The sequence below is a fragment of the Diceros bicornis genome, chromosome 4, assembly GCF_020826845.1.
Source record: "Diceros bicornis minor isolate mBicDic1 chromosome 4, mDicBic1.mat.cur, whole genome shotgun sequence".
NCBI lineage: Eukaryota > Metazoa > Chordata > Mammalia > Perissodactyla > Rhinocerotidae > Diceros > Diceros bicornis.
In genome coordinates, this window is record NC_080743.1 from 102,265,578 (window position 1) to 102,284,060 (window position 18,483).

The 18,483-nt window shown below is 50.2% G+C and overlaps 1 protein-coding gene and 1 long non-coding RNA gene across 2 annotated transcripts; one reads left to right on the plus strand and one right to left on the minus strand.

Moving 5' to 3' along the window:
• Positions 1-1,738: 1,738 nt before the first annotated feature.
• On the plus strand, positions 1,739-6,889 carry LOC131405002 (uncharacterized). The gene is made up of 3 exons (XR_009219889.1): positions 1,739-1,825; positions 4,690-4,737; positions 6,566-6,889. It is a non-coding gene; the product is annotated as an uncharacterized LOC131405002 (long non-coding RNA).
• Positions 6,890-14,746: 7,857 nt separating this feature from the next.
• BTG2 (BTG anti-proliferation factor 2) lies at positions 14,747-17,342 on the minus strand. The gene is made up of 2 exons (XM_058540307.1): positions 17,099-17,342; positions 14,747-15,813 (listed from the first exon to the last, which is right to left on the minus strand). The coding sequence occupies exons 1-2, from the start codon at positions 17,250-17,252 to the stop codon at positions 15,479-15,481; spliced, it is 489 nt and encodes a 162-aa protein (XP_058396290.1). The 5' UTR covers positions 17,253-17,342; the 3' UTR covers positions 14,747-15,478.
• Positions 17,343-18,483: the final 1,141 nt, after the last annotated feature.

Consider the following 18,483-nt stretch of genomic DNA (forward strand, 5'->3'; position numbering starts at 1 on the left):
CCTTGTGGCCTGGGAGGGGCTAAAGAGAGTGGGAAAAGCCCCAGGAGGCAGAAGAATCAAATCTCAAGCCCTGTAACCGTTTCAGTTGGTCATTCCATCACTAGAGCAGGGCTCACAATAAAGCCCAGATTGTCCCAAAGCAGGGTCTGAACCGGGGGTCTCAGGGCCTAAGGATCTGGGCGCTGGCTCAGCCTGGTGAAGGAGAAGAGGGGTGCCGCTGGGAAACGGGGTTACCCCAACAGGACTATTATTTTAGGAACAGTAAAGACCACATTTCCAACCATAGCTCATTACAGATGGGAGAAAGGGCAGAAGCAAATGTACCCCCTTGCAAAATTCTCCTGTGGCCTCATACCCAATTCCCAAATTCCCTGTTTCTCTAAATACCTCCTGATCTGGTTATGGTCATAATCATATTTAATAACATTTACTGTGTGCTACCAAAAGCCAGGAACTCTTCCAAGGGCTTCAGGTATATTAATCAATCCCCTCAACAATACTGAGTGGGAGTTATTTTTAATCCTCATTTTAAAGATGAGAAAACTGAGGCCTGGAGAAGTTAGGTAATTTACCTATGGTCACAGAGCTAGTAAGTGGCAGAGCTGAATTGAACCTAGGTAGTATGTTTCTCCCTAGGGACCCCATCTGACCTCATTCTTCAAGATGTAGCTCTTCCTGCAATGTTCTCCAAGAGAAAGGGCTAGAATGGGCTGCTGTTTGAAGCAGCATGTGTCCTGAGAGCAGGCCCTCCATTCATCTGCCTTCTCAGCACTTTCACAGAATTACTGTATGGCCTCACCATATAAAATGAAACCAGATAAAATGGTGAATTTTGTGTTACATAAGTTTTACCACAGTAGAAAAAAAAAAGAAAAGAAACCAGAGTAAAATCTTCTCACGCATCTGCCCAGTCCTGGTCACTGTTGAACCAATCTGGAATGTCTATGGGTGCCACAGAGGTGAGGGGTGATCCCCTACACCTCACAGCTTTATTGTTTTCCAAACGATATTTTGTTTCCAAAATGGGTCTTGCATAGGGCAGACATATTTTGAAGTTGGGGAGTGGCAGGCAGAGTACAGGACTGAGAGGCTGAGACCCTCCCAAGCTGGTGTGGGGAAAGGTCTTCAGGGCCTGCTTGGGTCTGGAGGGCCATCTCTTTCATTTCCCATCCCCCATTCTCTTGCTCGGCCCTTCCTCCCTCCTCCATCCCATGCTTGCCTGCTCTGCACCCCTTTCCCAGTGCCTGGGCACACCATCTGCCTCTTCTCCCCCTTCTCTAGGGACTTAGCTCCTTTTATTGAGACCTTTAAATAATTAAACGCCCCCGAGCCTCCCCGGTACTGAATCCAGCCCCTGGCCTGGAGCGTTATTCAAAGACCAGGAGCTGGGCTGGAGGGCTGCCAACCCCACCGCCTCCATTCAGCTCCTTCTTTGTCCTCTTCAGCTGCGGCTAATGGGCCTCTCCGCCTGCCAGGCCTAGTACTCAGAAACCAAAGAAAAAGAGAAGAGCTGTAAGGGACTGATGGGGGTGGGGAGGGAGGAAGACACCAGACCTACCTCAAACTGGGAAAGGGGTGGGGACAGAGGACCAGAGCAGCTTTTTCTGCTCCTCATCCCTGTGGAGGAGGTCGAGAGGTGTGAAATGGGGAAGGGCTGGAGGTTGTCAATCATTTGAGTGGTTTGGGGCTTGGGCAGCTTCCTCATGCATATTATCTTAGTGACTCACTGAAAGTTTGGTTCAGACAGAAAGAAGCTGCCTCTCTCGCCCCTGCCTTCTTCCACTGCCCCAGAGCAGCACTCCCTCTGCAGCCAACCAAACAAAAGGTGAGCCCAACGGTGCGTGAAGGAGTGAGTGGGAGAGACCCTCCCTGGTGACATTCCACCAGACAGATGGCAACAGTTGCCCCACATCAGTTGCAAGCCTCCTTTCATCCATCTTCTAGTCATAAAGGAGAACAGCCCCCAACCCTCCAGAGCTTGTAGGCTCCTCAGAGCCAGCCCAAAGACAGAATGGAGGGAGGCTGCCAGGGAGCTGGAGTCGAGAGGGGGAACTGATGCTGGATGTTTGGCTGGAAAACAAAAAGGTTGTTCAAAGCGCTGGCGTTGGGGCCAGCCTGCCCATCTGTCCTCCTTGGGGGAGGGTCTGCCGCCACGCTCATCCTGGGCTTCTAGCCATTTCTGTGCAGAGCCAGGGCCCCTGGGAAGGGAGACCTCGATGTGGGGCAGCAATGCTACGCTGCAGTAGGGACTTTGTGCTTTGAGGCTTTTGTTAGGCAAAAATCCCTTGGCTGGGCATTGTTTTGCCTCTTCAGAGAAAGAGTTAAATGAAAAAATCCAAGGCCTTGGAAACAGATAGAGAACAGTGGGATCTGGGCGCCCTGACATTAAATGATCAAGTTTGAGTTGTTTTGGAATGGGATTTTATCAAAATAATCCATGCGTGGCCTCAAAAATTAAGAAGCTATAGGTGGAAAGGAATGGACCAGGAATCAGAAGATCTGGCTTCCACTCTCAGCTTCCATCTGCTTGTCCTGTAATTCTGGGCAAGTCATCTAGGCTGTCTGAGCCCCAGTTTCCTCTCTGTAGATTGGAGGTAAAATCACCCACCACCTCTACCTACCAGCACGGTGGAGAGTAAACTGGTGTGTGATCCAATGCTCTATAAACAGGCTAGGCTGTACAAATGTAAGGCTGAACTCTCAATTTCCCCACAACCATGCTTCCCGGGAGGTAGAGTGAGCATGGCACTTGACACGTTTTTCAGAGTATTTCATATCTATTATTTTGAGGCAACTGAGACCAGAAAGGTCTAGGGCAATGCAAAGATCTCTTTTTAAAGAGAAGGGGTGGAGACTCCCCCTGTCCCCCTAGTCTCCTGAATCTCCAAATTTTGTCTCCCTTCTTCCTCTGCCTTCCAACATCAGCCCAGTCTGATTGGGGAGGATTAATGGGAACTCTAGATTAAGGTACTAAGAGATCTCAATAAATTCAGAATAAAAGGGAACCATTCCCTATGTCTTAAGACAGTAAAAGGTATAGCACATGCAGAGTTATGATTATGAGGCCACAGGCATGTTCTTCTGGGCTAAACTCCCCATTGCTCTTTATGCAGAAGTGCTGAGCTGGTGGTGCTGGGGTGAAGGGCAGGGGCTGGGGGAGCAGAGTGGCTGCCCAGGGAACACAGGGAACAGAACTCACAGCTCGCCTCCTACTGGCTTCATGCTCTGCTCTTACACACTCACCTGACTTCCTGTTGTTTGTGTTGGCCAAAGTGCCTGTGCTCAGAGCTGGTTTGGGTTCCTTCTCTCCGGCATAAGATAATAGAGGCATTTCTCAAAACATCTCTCTTTCTCAATCCTTACTTAAGCTAACCTCACCCGTCTCTGATCATTCCATTTGTCTAGCAACAATCTGAGCACTTACTTATGTATAATGTATTGTTCTGTGTAATTCCATTGGTTTGCATTTAATCCTATGTCATCAGTGTTTTATGAACTCTAGCACTTGATTATCCCCTCACTTCCTTTGGACTGGCAGCACCCTGAGGACAAAAACTCTCGTCTCTGCCTTCCCCCCACCCTGTGCTTCTCATGAGGACCCATCTCTGGACATAAGAGGGCCCTTACTCCTGGACACCCATTGCCTGCCTGCCAGACAGAAAGCTGAAAGCTCAAAACCATGAAAACGTCCTGCAAGCTGCCCTGCACAGCTGCCCATGTGCTGGACCCCAGATACAGACCCTGCGCTCCGTGGCAGCATTGATCAGCTTCAGTCCCTCACGTTCAAATAACATCTTAACAATTGCTTTTACATCCTGTTCCCCCCTTCTGGGTATCTTTGAATCTCATCCTAGGACACAATCAGTGTTCCATTTTTTTTCCACCTGGGAGGATCCACGGGAAAAGCCTATTGATCAAGTAGTGACTGTGACAGGGAGATTATTTTCCTTTTGTGAAAACAAGAGAAGCTGCTGAGACCTAAGCCTCCACCCTGAGCAGGCCCTAGCAAGAAAGGAAGCGGGTCACAGTGAACACGGGGGGTTGCTGTGTTTTGCGCCAGGGCTGGGAAATCAGCAGCTGAGGGTGAACAATCCATCTGGCTGGTCCATGTCTATTGGATTGAGGATTCTTCAACTTCTCAACATGGAAAGAGGCAAAGGACAAAGGAGAGAGAGAAAAAGAGAAAAAGAGATGGAGGGACCCACGAAGTATGTAGATTAGACTCTGGTTCCCCAACCCTTCTTGCTGTCAGGTTTATACCCAGGTACTGGATAAGCCCCAGATGCTATGGTAGATATTGAGCAATATCAGAGGTGATCTCTAGGACCTTATATTCAAATTGAAATATGACATATAAACAAAAATGAAATCCAAGGAAGACATGCACACACGGAACTCCATGTACATGAGCAAGGGAGGGGAGCAGTGACTTCCAGTAAGAGTTCAGAAGGTTTTTATAAAATTACTTAAGGCTGGGATAAATGGCAAGGATTTCACAGAAAAAAGTGTGTAAGATTGAGATTCCAGACTTGTTATCTTTTTTGACTACCTGGAATATGAACTGTGGCTTGGTGTAAAAGTTCTTGGAATCCAGAAAAACAGAGAGCTAAGGGTGACAGGGAGAATGAGAAGAAACCCTGGGTCCAGTTTTGCCTTAATTTTTCTTTTTTTTCCCCTCTGTTTATTCAGTCATTCCTGGATTTGAGCCTGACTCTGCCACCTACTCGCAGCGTGCCTGTAGGTAATTGCTTCGACCTTCCCTGAGCCTTAGTTTCCTCATCTATAGTCTAAGGGTAATAATATCAGCCCATTGAGTTATTCTGAGGATTTAATGAGATTTTGTACATGGCGAGTGCTCACTGGTGCTATTTATTATTGTGTTGTTCTGTTGGCCCATCACAAACATAAAGACAGACAAGGATTAAAGAGGGAACATTCCCATTTCTCTTACAACATTGCTGAGAACCTACCATGTGCAGGCCCTAAGCAGGCCCTGGAGATACCATGTCACATCAAAAGGGCCAGCTCAGCTCCAGAGCCAGTGGCCTACCGGAGAGATATAAATGAGATCATCACCCAGGTTGGGGGGGGTGTTTCAGTTGAAACGGAGAAACCTGAACCACAAACACTGCCTTGCCTTCCTGGGAAGAGTGGCCAGGGAGAAACCCAAGACAGCGTTTGTCTTTGTACCAGTTGTCTGGGGTTGGGAGGCTTGGTTAAGATGGGGTGTGCAGCTGTTTCAGGTGTGAGGTAAGGAAATAGAGGCTTTACCAAGACGGCCCCTGTCCACTGTTGGCCTTTGCCTTGAGAAGCAGTGCCATCCACTTCATGGCCAGGGGACAGTAGAGGGTGACCCGGAATCCCCTGGGCTTGTCATGTAGGGATTAGAGCCTGGGGCAATTGGGCCTTTGCCCTGAGGTCCCTGGGGTGACCCACACTTTAGACCCTGACCCTACCCCTTTCCCGTGGAGAAAGGGGAATTGGGGTGGGGAGCTTCTGGACATTTCACTTGTGAAGTCATTCCCTCTGGTCTGACCCAACAGAAGGCCCTGCTCAGCTGAAGAAGCCTTCTTCCTCCTTGGGCCTGTTACTGTTTACATGCTCTCAGAAAAGCAGGTGTTAGGAGGCAGCTGCTGCTTGTGGTCGGTTCTCATCAGATACCAGAGTGCCTGGCCTCCTCCACATGGCTGCCATTGGCTAACAGGAAGCCAAAACAGAGTCCCTCTCCCCACCCTCAGCCACCCAGCCAGCAAACAGAGTATAGGAAACACCTGGAGGATTGGGCAGCTGGCAAGGGGACACTCCGCCTGAGAGAAGAAAGAGTTTGTGGGAGTAGTTAGGCTGGCGCGGAGCTGGGGGAGGGGCTCTGGCACTTAATTGTGTTCTCTTGGCACCCACCAGCTGCTGAGAACTAACAGCTGAGTTGCTCAAATGCACCATCACCCCCATACCCCCAGCCTTCACAGAAAGGGATCAGCCCCTTTAGCACCAGCTTTCCTAGAGCCGAATGAGAACACTCACATGGGAGAGGTTCCGCAGAGAGTTTTGTCTGCTCCTCTCCTCCCTTGCATGGTCTCCTCACTCTCAGTCACAGTCTGACTTTCTTTAGACCATGTAAATTTAAACCTGTAGTCCACGCATGAAGACAGAATCCTTAACCTATGCATCAGCCTGTGTTATGTGAAAGCTTATTCCAAGTCTCCATTTATTTCCAAACTCATTTATCTAGATGTTCATCCATACCTACTCACTGTTTATTATTTCAAGTTGTTGTGGTTCAGGGTGGAACAGACTTAACCAACATGATCAAATGAAGCGCTACCATCAGCATCCACCCAAGAACGTGTTTGCCAGTGTGCAGGCCGTGCGTGGGGACTGGGTGTGTGTGTGGGGGCTGAGCTCACAGGGCTCCCTCACCCCCTCTTAGGAAGCTCCCACGTAGGGCACTTTCCCTCTTAGGTCTGGAGTGGGAGGATTGGAGGGGGCAGTGAGGAGAGGGCACTTGTCCCACAGCCACCTGTGAGCGTACCACAGTTCACTCAACCCGTATCTTTTCATTCAACAGCCAGTGCACTCAGGCGGTGTACCTAGACTGTCCGTGCCAAGTTGTTTTGACAGCACATGGGGGTATAAAAAGAAATAGAAGACAATGGTTCTTCCTATGGGGGTGCACGTGGTAACAGTCGGAGAGGGGACGCGAGCTTGCAAAGCCACCAGACATCAATCAAATGCAATATGTGAAGATGTGCTTTGTCATACAAGTGTGAACAGCAATAAACTACGTGTATAGTCAAGAAGCTCTGGAGTAAGAAATATGTGATAAAAGTGTGAGCAGTTTTAAACCATGTGTATACGTGTTGAAAAGCCCTGAGGTAGGAATATTTTTAAAGAGGACAATGAAGTCATTCAGGGGAGGCATCCTGAAGAGGCAGCAGGTGACTCCGCAGAGACACACTGAGGTGTAAACCTGTTTCCACTGCCTCCCCCTTGAGTTACTGGGGCTTTGTTTTCTTCATCTGTGAACTTGAGGGAGCAATATCTCACAGTGTGCTTGTGGGGGTTACACGACAGATTCTGTGGGTAAGGCATCAGGCAGAGTGCCTGGCAGTAGTGGGTGTTCAGCCCACAGTAGGTGCTCCTGTCCTAGAAGAAAGTGCTTTTACAAGTAGTTTTGGGCCATGATAACTGGCAGACCAGAGAAACTCGCAGATGTAGGCAGGGCTGCAAGGAGAGTGAGCAGGAGAGAACTGACAAGGGGAGGGTCCTGGCGTGGGTAGGCCACTGCACAGGGGGTTTGTGCTTAGAAAGACTGGGAGAGCTTGGTATTCTCATCTTACGGATTTAGAATGGCAAAAAAAAAAAAAAAAAAAAATGCAGCAGGAGAGGAATGGCATGATGAAAATGAAGTTTGCGGTTGTCCCAGGCTGCCGGCCAGCCTGGGTAGTGGGGCAGGGAGAAGGTTGTTGTGTATTTCAAGTGTGACAGGGGCCGGACTAGAACTATGTGCTGGCCCAAGTGGAACAGAAGAATCAGAGATTTTCCTGTCCCATCTGGAAGTGGAAATGGAACGGTGAGAGGTGATTTAGCATGAGTGACTCATTTCACAGATGAGAAAACTGAGGCTGGGAAGGAGGAAGAGACTAGTCTAAGACGTCACAGACATCTATTACTAGTTGTTGTCAGACCTGAAGCTAGGGCCCCTATTTCCCAATTCCTAAGCCCAGAGCTACTTCCACCACCCTGAAGCTGGCCTCTAAAGTAGACATTGGGAAGGAGGGTCTCTGTGGACAGGATTGGTGTGGAGTAGCTGCCAAGTCTATTCTCTCTCCTGCCACCTCGGTCAGAGTTCCTTCATGATGGCAGCCCAGCCTTTTCTCCAGGTAAACCCACTTAGGAAGTTAATTGGTAACTAAGGTTCTACCACATTATAATTTGAAGTGTGTCCACTCCCCTCTAAGTTATATTTACATTTCAGTGGCAGGTGTTTAAAGACCTAAGAGCCTGCAAGATTCAAAGGATTGTTTTCCTAAGAAAGTACAATCTCAGGTGTGCTATTTTGAGCTGCCTACCCCCCCACACACACCCACCACTGGCAGACCCTGAATGGACTTGATTTTTCTTTTTTTTTGGTGAGGTAGATCAGCCCTGAGCTAACATCTGTTGCCAATCTTCCTCTTTTTGCTGAGAAGATTGGCCCTGGGCTAACATCTGTGCCCATCTTCCTCTACTTCTTATGTGGGATGCTGCCGCAGCATGGCTTGATAAGTGTTGCGTAGGTCCACACCTGGGATCTGAACCTGTGAACCCTGGGCCGCCAAAGCAGGGTGTGCAAATCCAACCACTATGCCACTGGGCCGGCCTCGGACTTGATTTTTTTCTTCCACCTGATCTACATCCCTTTCATCTGTTGGCCTCTATTCTTGGAAACTTTGACATCCATTCATTCAACCAATATTCACTAAGACCTACTAAGAACCAAATACTCCTCAGGCAAGGTCCCTGGTCCACATTGTAGCTGTAAATTAGAGTTGTAAGGACTAGGACAGAGGAAGGAACTGAGTATCATGGGAACACATATCCTAGACTGTGAAGGGAAGATGTCACTGAAAACTTGCCTGGAAGAGATTGTCTGAATCTTGAGAGACAAGAGTTAACCGGACAAAAGTGCGTGGGCAGGAGGGAGGCAGGACATTCCTTGAGCAAAGGCCCAGGGACCGCAGTCCCAGGCACAGGTGAATGGACGCCAGTTGGTGGGAGAGCTGCCTCTGGTCTAATCCCAGCAGGGGAAGCAGAGGCCCCATATGTGCCTTTGTTTCTAGCAGGAACATGCTGGGCTGCTCCTTCCTGGAGGTCACGGCCGTGATGACAGCTTGCCATTGATGTTCTCAAGGCAGAGCTGCACATCTACTATGGGAGCCAGAAACCCCTACATTCCCACTCCCAGGTGGCCCCAGGTGCATCATAGGTCACAAACTGGCTGCCTGTGCAGTTATGTACTTAGAAAAAAAAGTGTTTAACACTTTTTAAAAATGAGTTGCCATCATTAGAATTTAGGGAGATGTCAAATAAAAGTCTACATTTTAGGTTTCTCTGGAAAACTCACAATATGTGATATCCCAGGTCTCCCAGGATGACAATGGACTCGAGGTAAGAAAGGGGCCCTTTTCAGACAAGGCTTGAGCTTGCTTTCCCAGTTCACTGCAGCCTCTGTCCAGCTGTCCTCATTCATTGACTGCCTGGCCCCATCCTCACTCCCCTGGTGCCCAAAAACTTTAAATGGCCTCTCCTTGCTGGTGCTGGTAAACAAAGTCAGTCCTTGCTCCAAACTGCCCAACTATAACTTCCTGCTATCTGATGTGCTCTGGGCAGCCTGTCAGGTTTACAGGACAAGAGTTGAATTGAGGCCCACCCTTGTTTATGGGAATGGGGGTGGGGAGTGGTAGGGCCAGCCTTCAGCTGGGAGCAAAGTCACTTGGAGCCGGTAGGGGCCTCCTTTCAAAGAAGGGGAAAGGATGGCTGCACATCTGGGACATATATACTCAACTGTCTAAGACTGTTATCCTGGGATCCTCTTAGGCTGAGCTCAAACATTTTTCTTGCCAGTTCTGCAAAGAAGTGGTGCACAGAGAAAGCCAGAACTCTCCAGAATGCATCAGGCTTGCCCGTCTCAGCTTCCCCATCTCTCTCTTCTGGGAAGGAAGAGCACGTGGGTGTGATTCCACAGGTGGGCAGAATGGAGGTAAAGTTGCTATTGGAAAATCCCTTTCCCCGCCCACTGTATGTGCGAATGAGCACATAGCCCAGTTTGCCACTAATCCACAAACAGACCAGGAAGCCAAAAGGTCAAAGGTGCCTCTGGCAAGATCTGATTTCAGCAACAATGACAGAGATCAGGCATGAGTTCATTCATTCATTCAGCAGGTACTTATAGTGCCTACTATGGACTACAGACAACCCGAGGAAGAGTTTCTGGACTGTGAGAATCTGTAAACAGAGGAGTGAAGACCACGCTTCTCGGGGAGATGCCACAGGCTGTGTGGACGGTGTTAACCTCAGCCGCTCTTGCTCTTGGAGGCACGAGTAGGAACTATTCCTTTAACAATGCTTTCCTTCCAGTTTTTGGAATGTCAGAGTGTCCTTATTTATCTCAGGACCAATTCACAGCCCTTGAAGAGATGAGCTTAACTTCTACTTAAAACTACAATTCTCATGTACCGAGTACTTAAATGTGCAAAGCACTATTCTAAGTAGTTTATGGATTTCATTTAATCCTCATAACAACATTTTGAGATGGCTTCTATTCTTAATTCCATTTTACAGATGGGGCAGTAGAGGCCTGGTTGGTGAAGTAACTGGCCCCGGTTGCACGGGCAGCAGGGAGGCAGTAGGGCTGAGGTTGGGCTCCTGGGCTGCCTGACGTGGGGCCTGAGCTGCTCACCTCCTCGCAGCACCGCCTCAGGAGGCTTGAAGACTCCAACCTCATCAGGCAAGAGTCTGACCCAAGCCAGAGAAGATGACTGCTTACCCCACCTCCCAGCCCAGTGACCTTTCAGTTCAACTAATTGAAAATAATGATAATAATTGTGCTAATTTGCCCTCCAGTGATTGCCAGGATAATGGAGATGATTTAGAATCAAAAGCGGAAGAAAGGAACACAGGTCATTTAATCTAACCCCCAATTTCTGAGACAGGAACACTGAGGGGCTTGTCCAAACTCACACAGCTAGTGAGGAAGAAGAATCTGGACCACACCCCATATGTTCTCCCTTCCAGCCCAGAACTCTTTCCACTGCACCACGCTTTGTCTGGCCAGAGGAGCCAGTACAGGGCCTGGGAGCCAGGAGTCCTCACTATGTTTCTGTAACGAAGACTGCTGTGGGAGATGTCAGACTCACAGCAGTGGCTGCTTCTTCCTGGGCTTGTTTGTGCAGCATCAAGGACTCCCCCACCCAAACCTCTTTTATCAGGAGCCAGGATGGGCTCTTAACCTGCAGCTCCCAGGGCCTTGTCTACACTCTGGGGAGGCGCGTTATCATCCAGAAACAGTTGACCAAGCACAGGTCAGGCACTGTTTACCAAGTGGGGAAGCTGGGAGCAGATGGACTCTATCGATGCCCAGTCCCTGAACACATGAAGGCCACCAAGTGCAACTCCTTAAGTAGTTCCTGTCCACAGCCCCTGTACACCCAGCTGGATAAGGGGCACTCACTACCCCTACTGAAATTCGTCAGATCTAAAGTAAATAACACACTAGTTGATCACAGAACCCTCCCATGTAAATTGAAGGGCTGCTAGTCACCGGGAGCCAAGAGCAGTACCAAGGTAAATCTGCCTTTCTGTGGTTTCCCCAGCTTCCAGACAGCCTTCCCTGAAGTTGAGGCTTTCTGCTAAATAATGAAATATCACTGATGTTTGGGCCCTATTAGGAAAAAAGATAGATGCTGACTTTGCACAGAATAAAAGAGCATACCAGAATGGGCGAAAATTCAATCCTAACCCTGTCCTAACAGCCAAAAAAGTGGGTTCTTAACAAATGAGTGCCTCAGACATTTGCATTAGAAGCTACAAGTGAAAATAGGACCATTCCTTTGACACCAACTGGGTCCCCATAACCAATTCTATTTATGATGCAGATGAGCTAGCTTCTCCCATCCCCTGGCTCAGCTACTCTCCCATTGTACCATACACAGCCTTCCTGGCCTACCTCCCAACCAGCACACCTGGGCCCAACTGCATGTTTGTTGATGAGGGTCATGGAAATAGGAAATGCGGTGGAAGGGCAGTGCCACTGTTCATGAGTCAACATTTAAAATTTATATCCAGCTCACTATGGCCGAGAAAAGAAAACTAGCCCAGGTCAAAAATGTACTTGTGACCTCAGTGGGAACTGCTGAGCGATAAGTGCGGTGGCAACTGGGAAATCAGTGTCAAAACCTCATAAAAAGAACCGAAATGTCAGGGATGATAAAGACTATTCCTATTTCCTTGCATAGATCCTATCAACATAGCCAGGAGTTATAAATTGGTAACAAGCCTTCAGCTCAGTGTTTGCTGTCAGAAGTAGCTGCTCTTAGGTGCCCGCCCCGTGGCTTAGCGGTTAAGTGCGCATGCTCCGCTACTGGTGGCCAAGGTTAGGATCCCAGGCGCACACCAACGCACCGCTTCTCCTGCCATGCTGAGGCGGCGTCCCACATACAGCAACTAGAAGGATGTGCAACTATGACATACAACTATCTACTGGGGCTTTGGGGAGAAAAAGGGAAAAAAAGGAGGATAGGCAATAGATGTTAGCTCAGGGCCGGTCTTCCTCAGCAAAAAAAAAAAGGGGGGGGACCGGCCCGGTGGCGCAAGCGGTTAAGTGCGCGCGCTCCGCTGCGGCGGCCCGGGGTTCGCTGGTTCGGATCCCGGGCGCGCACCGAAGTACTGCTTGGTAAGCCATGCTGTGGCGGCGTCCCATATAAAGTGGAGGAAGATAGGCACCGATGTTAGCCCAGGGCCGTCTTCCTCAGCAAAAAAAAGAGGAGGATTGGCGGATGTTAGCTCAGGGCTGATCTCCTCACAAAAAAAAAAAAAAAAAAAAAAAAAAAAGGGGGGGAAGATTGGCATGGATGTTAGATCAGGGCTGATCCTCCTCACACACACACACACACACGAAGTAGCTGCTCTTAGCTAACTCAATGGCACTGGCCTTCAGTGCCGGGCTGAAGTGTGTAGACCCTGAGACCCAACTGCTCTCGTCTAATAAGACAAGAATGGCAGGCAACAAATGGCAGCCCAGAGATGACCAGAGAGCCTGTACCAGGTATTTCAAAAAGTCCTGCCCCCAGCTGGAAAGGAGTTCACTAGCCCCTGCTCACCATCCCAGTCTGTAAGAGGCAGGCTACCTTAATCATTGAAAGTGTTTTCAGTGCCTAGCACTTACCAACAATACGTGCTTGCTTAATGAATGAATGAGTGAGCGCAACTGAGGCCTAGCAAGAAGAGAATACATAAAGTGAACGCTGGCTGGAAGAACACTGTCCCACCTCGTATTTTCACAGGGAGCTATTAGAATATACATTAAAGGAAGGAAGGAAGGAAGGAAGGAGAGCTACTTCCCAGGGAAGAGGGAAGGTTGGAAATGACCCCACCACACAACTAGATATTTCTTTTACACCAGCCACATGCTACAGATCTTCTGAGTGCAACTGAAAAGAAATGCTACAGGAAACAAAGAAAGGTTGTGGATCTGAAGGACATGCAAATTAGCAATGTGGAAATCTTCTCTCTGCAAGACTTCATCTGCTACATTTTTATTAAAGTAACAAAAAAAAGGTCTACATTTGTCCATAAAGCTGTACATTCTTGCATATAAAAATACTATTATACAATTAGTAACCTTTGTCTTTTCGGTCAGAATAGCTTACAAACGTAGTACTATTAATTTTTACTTAATAGGAGAGACAGGCCTGCTCAACAGTCCAGCTCTGGGCATTTTGCTATTTTTAAAGTGAACATCAAAAAGAAGAGAAGAGAGAAAATATTAAGCATGAGACCATGAAGCTGCTTCTAAAAAAGCAGGCATCTGTTTGCAGACAAGATGCAACAGCACAATCTGCAGTGATTCACAGCTTTGTTTCAACCCACAGGCCAGAAAATGAGCTCTTGGGTCTGTGGGCCCAAAATTAACTTGAAAGCAATCAAGACTGGAAGCAGGGTCTGGGAAGGCAACTCGGAATCTGGAGAGTTGAAAAGGAGGCAGAACTGGCAGGAATGATTAGAGAGAGTGTTTGGTTAAATAGCACCTTTAGTCAGAATTGAGTAGTTCAGAAATTCAGGAAAGGCACTGGCAGTGGGGAGGGTCCTGGGCGGGGGTTGATGAGGGAGGTTCCTCACTAAGGGCAATAGCAGGAGGGTGGCCAGGTTGACCAGATGCTCTAGCTGCATCCTTCTTAAGGTGATTCGGGTCTGGGAGACTCAAAGCCTTCTGAGTACCTCTCACTAATGTCACTGAGAAACCTAAGGAAGGGGATTTCTTTCAGCGTAGTTTTCCATTTTCTCCAGTAAATATTGCACAAGTCTACAGACAAATTTGGATTGTACTGAGTGAGACAGCAACCTCTCCCACAGGTGCTCTGAGCACGAGGGAGAAAAAACAATGCCCAAGATTTGGCTTTTAGTGTCAGCCCTCCAAGAATACCAAGCGGTCCTGCAGACCTTGGGGCATTCTCCCACTTAGCCAAGGAATCCCTGCAAGGCTGAGCAGCCAGCCATAGTGCCAAGGACAGAGGAAGAGTTCCCTAAGCCCACCAGGGCACCACGAGGTTCCTAGAGGCACTTCTCTTTCAGACCCTCCTGAGACCCAGGAGGCCATATTGCACAGTGACTGACAACTCTTGTCCTAGAAAATAGGGCAGCTCGGTGACCTAGCCAGAGGAGAAGAGGAGCAGGGAGAGTGAGAGGAGTGTTGTGCTTTTAAAAAGAAGACAGTAATAAAAGACCTGGAGTTCCCTGCAGCTTTTGAGCCACTTCTCAAAGGGATAATGACAGCAGCATCAAGACTTTCATGTGGTTCCAAAGAGAAGGATTTTGGCCAAAAAAACATCCCCAGGGATGCTGTTTGGGTCCCAAAATTCCACTGCAAATCACTCTCAAGTTATTCGCCACACACACACATCGAGCAGCAGATAACGAAACAAAGGTTTTGTGCAGAGTCCCCACTGTCCCAAACCCAATAACCACCAACCCCTGTCTTACTCCCCTGACCCCCACAAAACAAAAAGCTTTATTTAGATTCCTGGCTGGGAAGCAACATCTACAGGCCCCTGAGGATAGAAAAGAAAAGCTGCTTAGGACAGGAGAAATCAGGAGAGGCCTTTTCACTCTCTGCCCAGGATCTCATCAAAAAAATAAAACAGAAGATTAGGCAACATAGTATGATTTAAGTCCAGGCCTGAATGCCCAGCAGTAAGAGAGAGGCTAGGGATGCAGGTGTCCTGGTGGGGAGACTGAGAGGTTGGAACTCAGTCCCTCTTCTCCCCCAGGGCAGATCCTGACCTCTCTCATTCACAGTTGCTAAACTTGCTTGCTCTCTCTCACATCTTCCCAGGCTGCTAGCCAAGCTCCTCCCACCTCACCTTGGCCAGGCCTACCCCCAACCACTCCCCCCTCCCATAGACAGACACTGGCTCCCAGACTCAAGGGCAAGACAGTTCTCTCCAAAGGCACCTGGGGAGGCCACTTTCAAGCAGCTCCCTTAAAGGATTTTTTTTCTTAAAAAAATCTTCTGGTTTTTCCCTCCCCTTTTCTTAAAAAAAAAAAAAATATATATATATGTGTGTATATATATATATATATATATATATATACACACACACACACACACACACACATAAATAGCTTTTCATTTAAAATACAGTTCCCCAGCTTGAGGTATGCAGTGTCCTGTTGTCACAGAAGAATGAGTACAGTAGAATGCCAGACAGGGGTGGTGGGGGATCTAACTGGAGACGGCCATCATGTAGTTCTTTGACGGGCTGCTCCTGCCCAGCATCACTTGGTTCTTGCAGGTGAGGAGCCCACAGGAGGCGGCCACTGGGGCGTCCTCGTACAGGATGCAGATGGAGCCATCCTCCCCGATGCGGTAGGACACCTCATAGGGGTCCACCCACAGGGTGAGCTCGCTGGGCAGCAGCTGGTACAGCTGGGGCTGGCTCAGTCCGATCTGGCTGGCCACCTTGCTGATGATGGGGTCCATCTTGTGGTTGATGCGGATGCAGCGGTAGCCAGAGCCCTTGGCCGGCTTTTCAGGAAACCAATGGTGTTTGTAGTGCTCTGTGGAGACAGGACAAGAGGGAGATGCCCTGGTTAGAGAAGCTGGGCCATGGATGCTATGAGAAGGGAGGATGGAGATGAAACGATAGCAAGAGAAGAAAGGACCCCGAGAGCAAGTAAGCAAAGTGGTTTCCACAAATTCCAGGACCCTCCTGCCACAGTAGCAGAGAAAATTTTATGGGCTCTGGAAAGAACCTCCCCCTTCCAGGACAGGGGTGTGTGGGTGTATTGGGATGGCGGTCCCAGTGTTCTGGGGCAGTCCCTAGTAGCCAATGTATTGTTTTTGGCACATCCTCAGTTTAAGGAGGAGGGATGTGAGCAGGGCCGGCAACTCTAGGCAGGGCCTCTGGAGACCTACGAGCTGAAGTTCCAAGGCCAGGAAGGCTACTGTCATTGTCAGATCTACAGTAAGTTACCACACCTCCCACCCTGTGCCCCAGCGGCTCCCACTGCCTCCTTCAAAATTTAGAGATCTTAGCAGTGGCTACCGCAGTCCAAACGGGTTGTTGTAATGAAACATATGTTGTTCCTCAGAAGGCAAGATATGTGCAGACACGTTCAGAGATGGCTATTGCTGCCCAAGACCGCTAGAAACAGCTGGGAGATAGGTTTCTCCCCAGCGAGGCTGCTTATCTCTTGTCAACCTCCCGTCTCCCGCCGCACCTCCACCCCTCAACACACACGCCTGTAGAGCTCAGTTACTACCTACAAGGACCTCTTGGTACCATAGTAAGTGGCAGATGGCTGAGAGGGACCGAGAATACAAAGGGGGCCTGGATTCCATCTTCGAGCGGCTCCACGAGCGGCCCAGACAGAGCGCAGCCCCCACGGCTGGAAAAGGCCCCGCAGCGACTTCGAGTTGTTCAGAAGGATCAACTGCGCCTTCTCCCACAAGGACCCCTCGCCGGCCGCGTTTTGTCTCGCGCAGCGTCCCTCGAGGGTCTCAGGGTCCAGTGAGGGAGATGAGCCCGCACTCAGACCCGCAGGTACTCCCTCTTCTGGGGCATAAGCCAGGGACTCGGGATAGCACTCCAGGACAAGGAGGCTGCGCCCGCGACAGTGACGAGGGGCGCGTCCCACTAAGAACCGCGGCGGACCGAGACCTGAGTGCCGGGCCGGGGAGCGGAGACGTGACCCAGGGCAATGGGGGAACTGGCCGGAAACCGAGTCCCGGAGCTGCTCGCGTGGGGACCCCTACCCGAGGTGGAAAACAAGGGCGCCCAGGCAAAGAGCGGGCCCCGATGGCAGAGTTCGACGCCCGCCAGGACCCTCCGCGCGTGCTCACCTGTTAGTGCCTCCTGGAGAGCCCCGCTGAAAACCTGAAGCCGCTGCTCGCTCACGCAGCCCCGGGTCCGCAGGAGGCTGGAGAGGAAGCCCACGGCGGCGGCGATCTCCGGGAGCATGTTCGTTCTCTTCCCGGTACAGCGGGTGTGGCTCATGCCGTGCGCGGCTCGGCGGGCGGGGGCCGTCGGCTCCAGGAGCGGTGAGAAGCCGCGGTACCCACCTCCTCACCGTAGCCTCGGCTGCTCGGCGACTCACACTGCGCCAACCGCACCGGGTCGCGCCTTTCATAGCGCCCCAGGGCGGGGGCCGGCGGCGCCGCCCATTGGCCATCGCCGGCGGACGGGGCGGGGCAGGCGCTCGCCCCGCCCCGCGCCCACGGCACGGCCCACCCCCGCCGCCGCCGCGCTGAGGTCAGCTCCCGCTGACGTCAGTGCTGGGAACCGGAGCACGCACGCGAGCAGAAGCGGGTGGGAGGGTCGAAGGCTTCCGGCGGAGGAGAGCTATGCCCGGTTAGCTCCAAGCTGGGGAGGCCGCGGCCTCTCCTCTCTGCCCATTCTTCAAGTCTTAGGTTAAATGCCACCTCCTCCAAGAAGCCTTTGCTGATACCACCTCTCCCGAGCGGTCGCCTTTTTTGACACCCGCATTTTCCAACCACACACTGAGAGAGCCACTCACCCGGACGCTTTGTCATCATTTTACCGCTTTGCCGTGTTTCTTAACTAGTCAGGAATGGGTTCTTCGGAAATGGAGACTAAGTCTTCTATTTACTCCACAATGATCCCACCTCCCCCGACAAATTCTGCTTTTCCTCTACAGCAACGCCTTTTCTCTTGCCTAGAAACATCCAGTCTCACCTATTTGGGGGGTTGGGGTAGGGGGACTGTTGCAAGACTTTTCTGTCTCCTCAGGTTATTTTTTCTAGTTCTTGCTTTTCTTTCAACGCCAAAATTTTTGAGTCAGTGGTCTGCTCTCAACTGTACACATTTTCCCGTGCACTCCTTCTTCCTCCTCCCCTGCCCCCAGCCCTCATCCTTCCTTATTGTGGAGTGGAGCTTCTGTAAACACAGGCTCCTCAGGGGGAAGAATCCAGCCTCAGTTTCCCTCTTCCACGCTCAGGGCCTGGCACCATCACGGTCACTCCTAGACGCCTGCTGAATGGGGGTCATTTCTAACCAACATCCCAGGTCTGGCATGCATAGGTGCCCCATAGATATTTGTTAAATGCGTCAAACCCGGCGGCCTCTGTAAATTCTTATTTTCCTGGAACTCAAGGCCCTGTCGAGCACCTTCTGGAGGCAGTCTTCCCTCCTTTTCCTTGACATGGTAGGAACCCCAGGCTTCTCTGCCTCCTTCCCTTGCTGTGTCTGCCCTGCCTCCTTTCCTGCC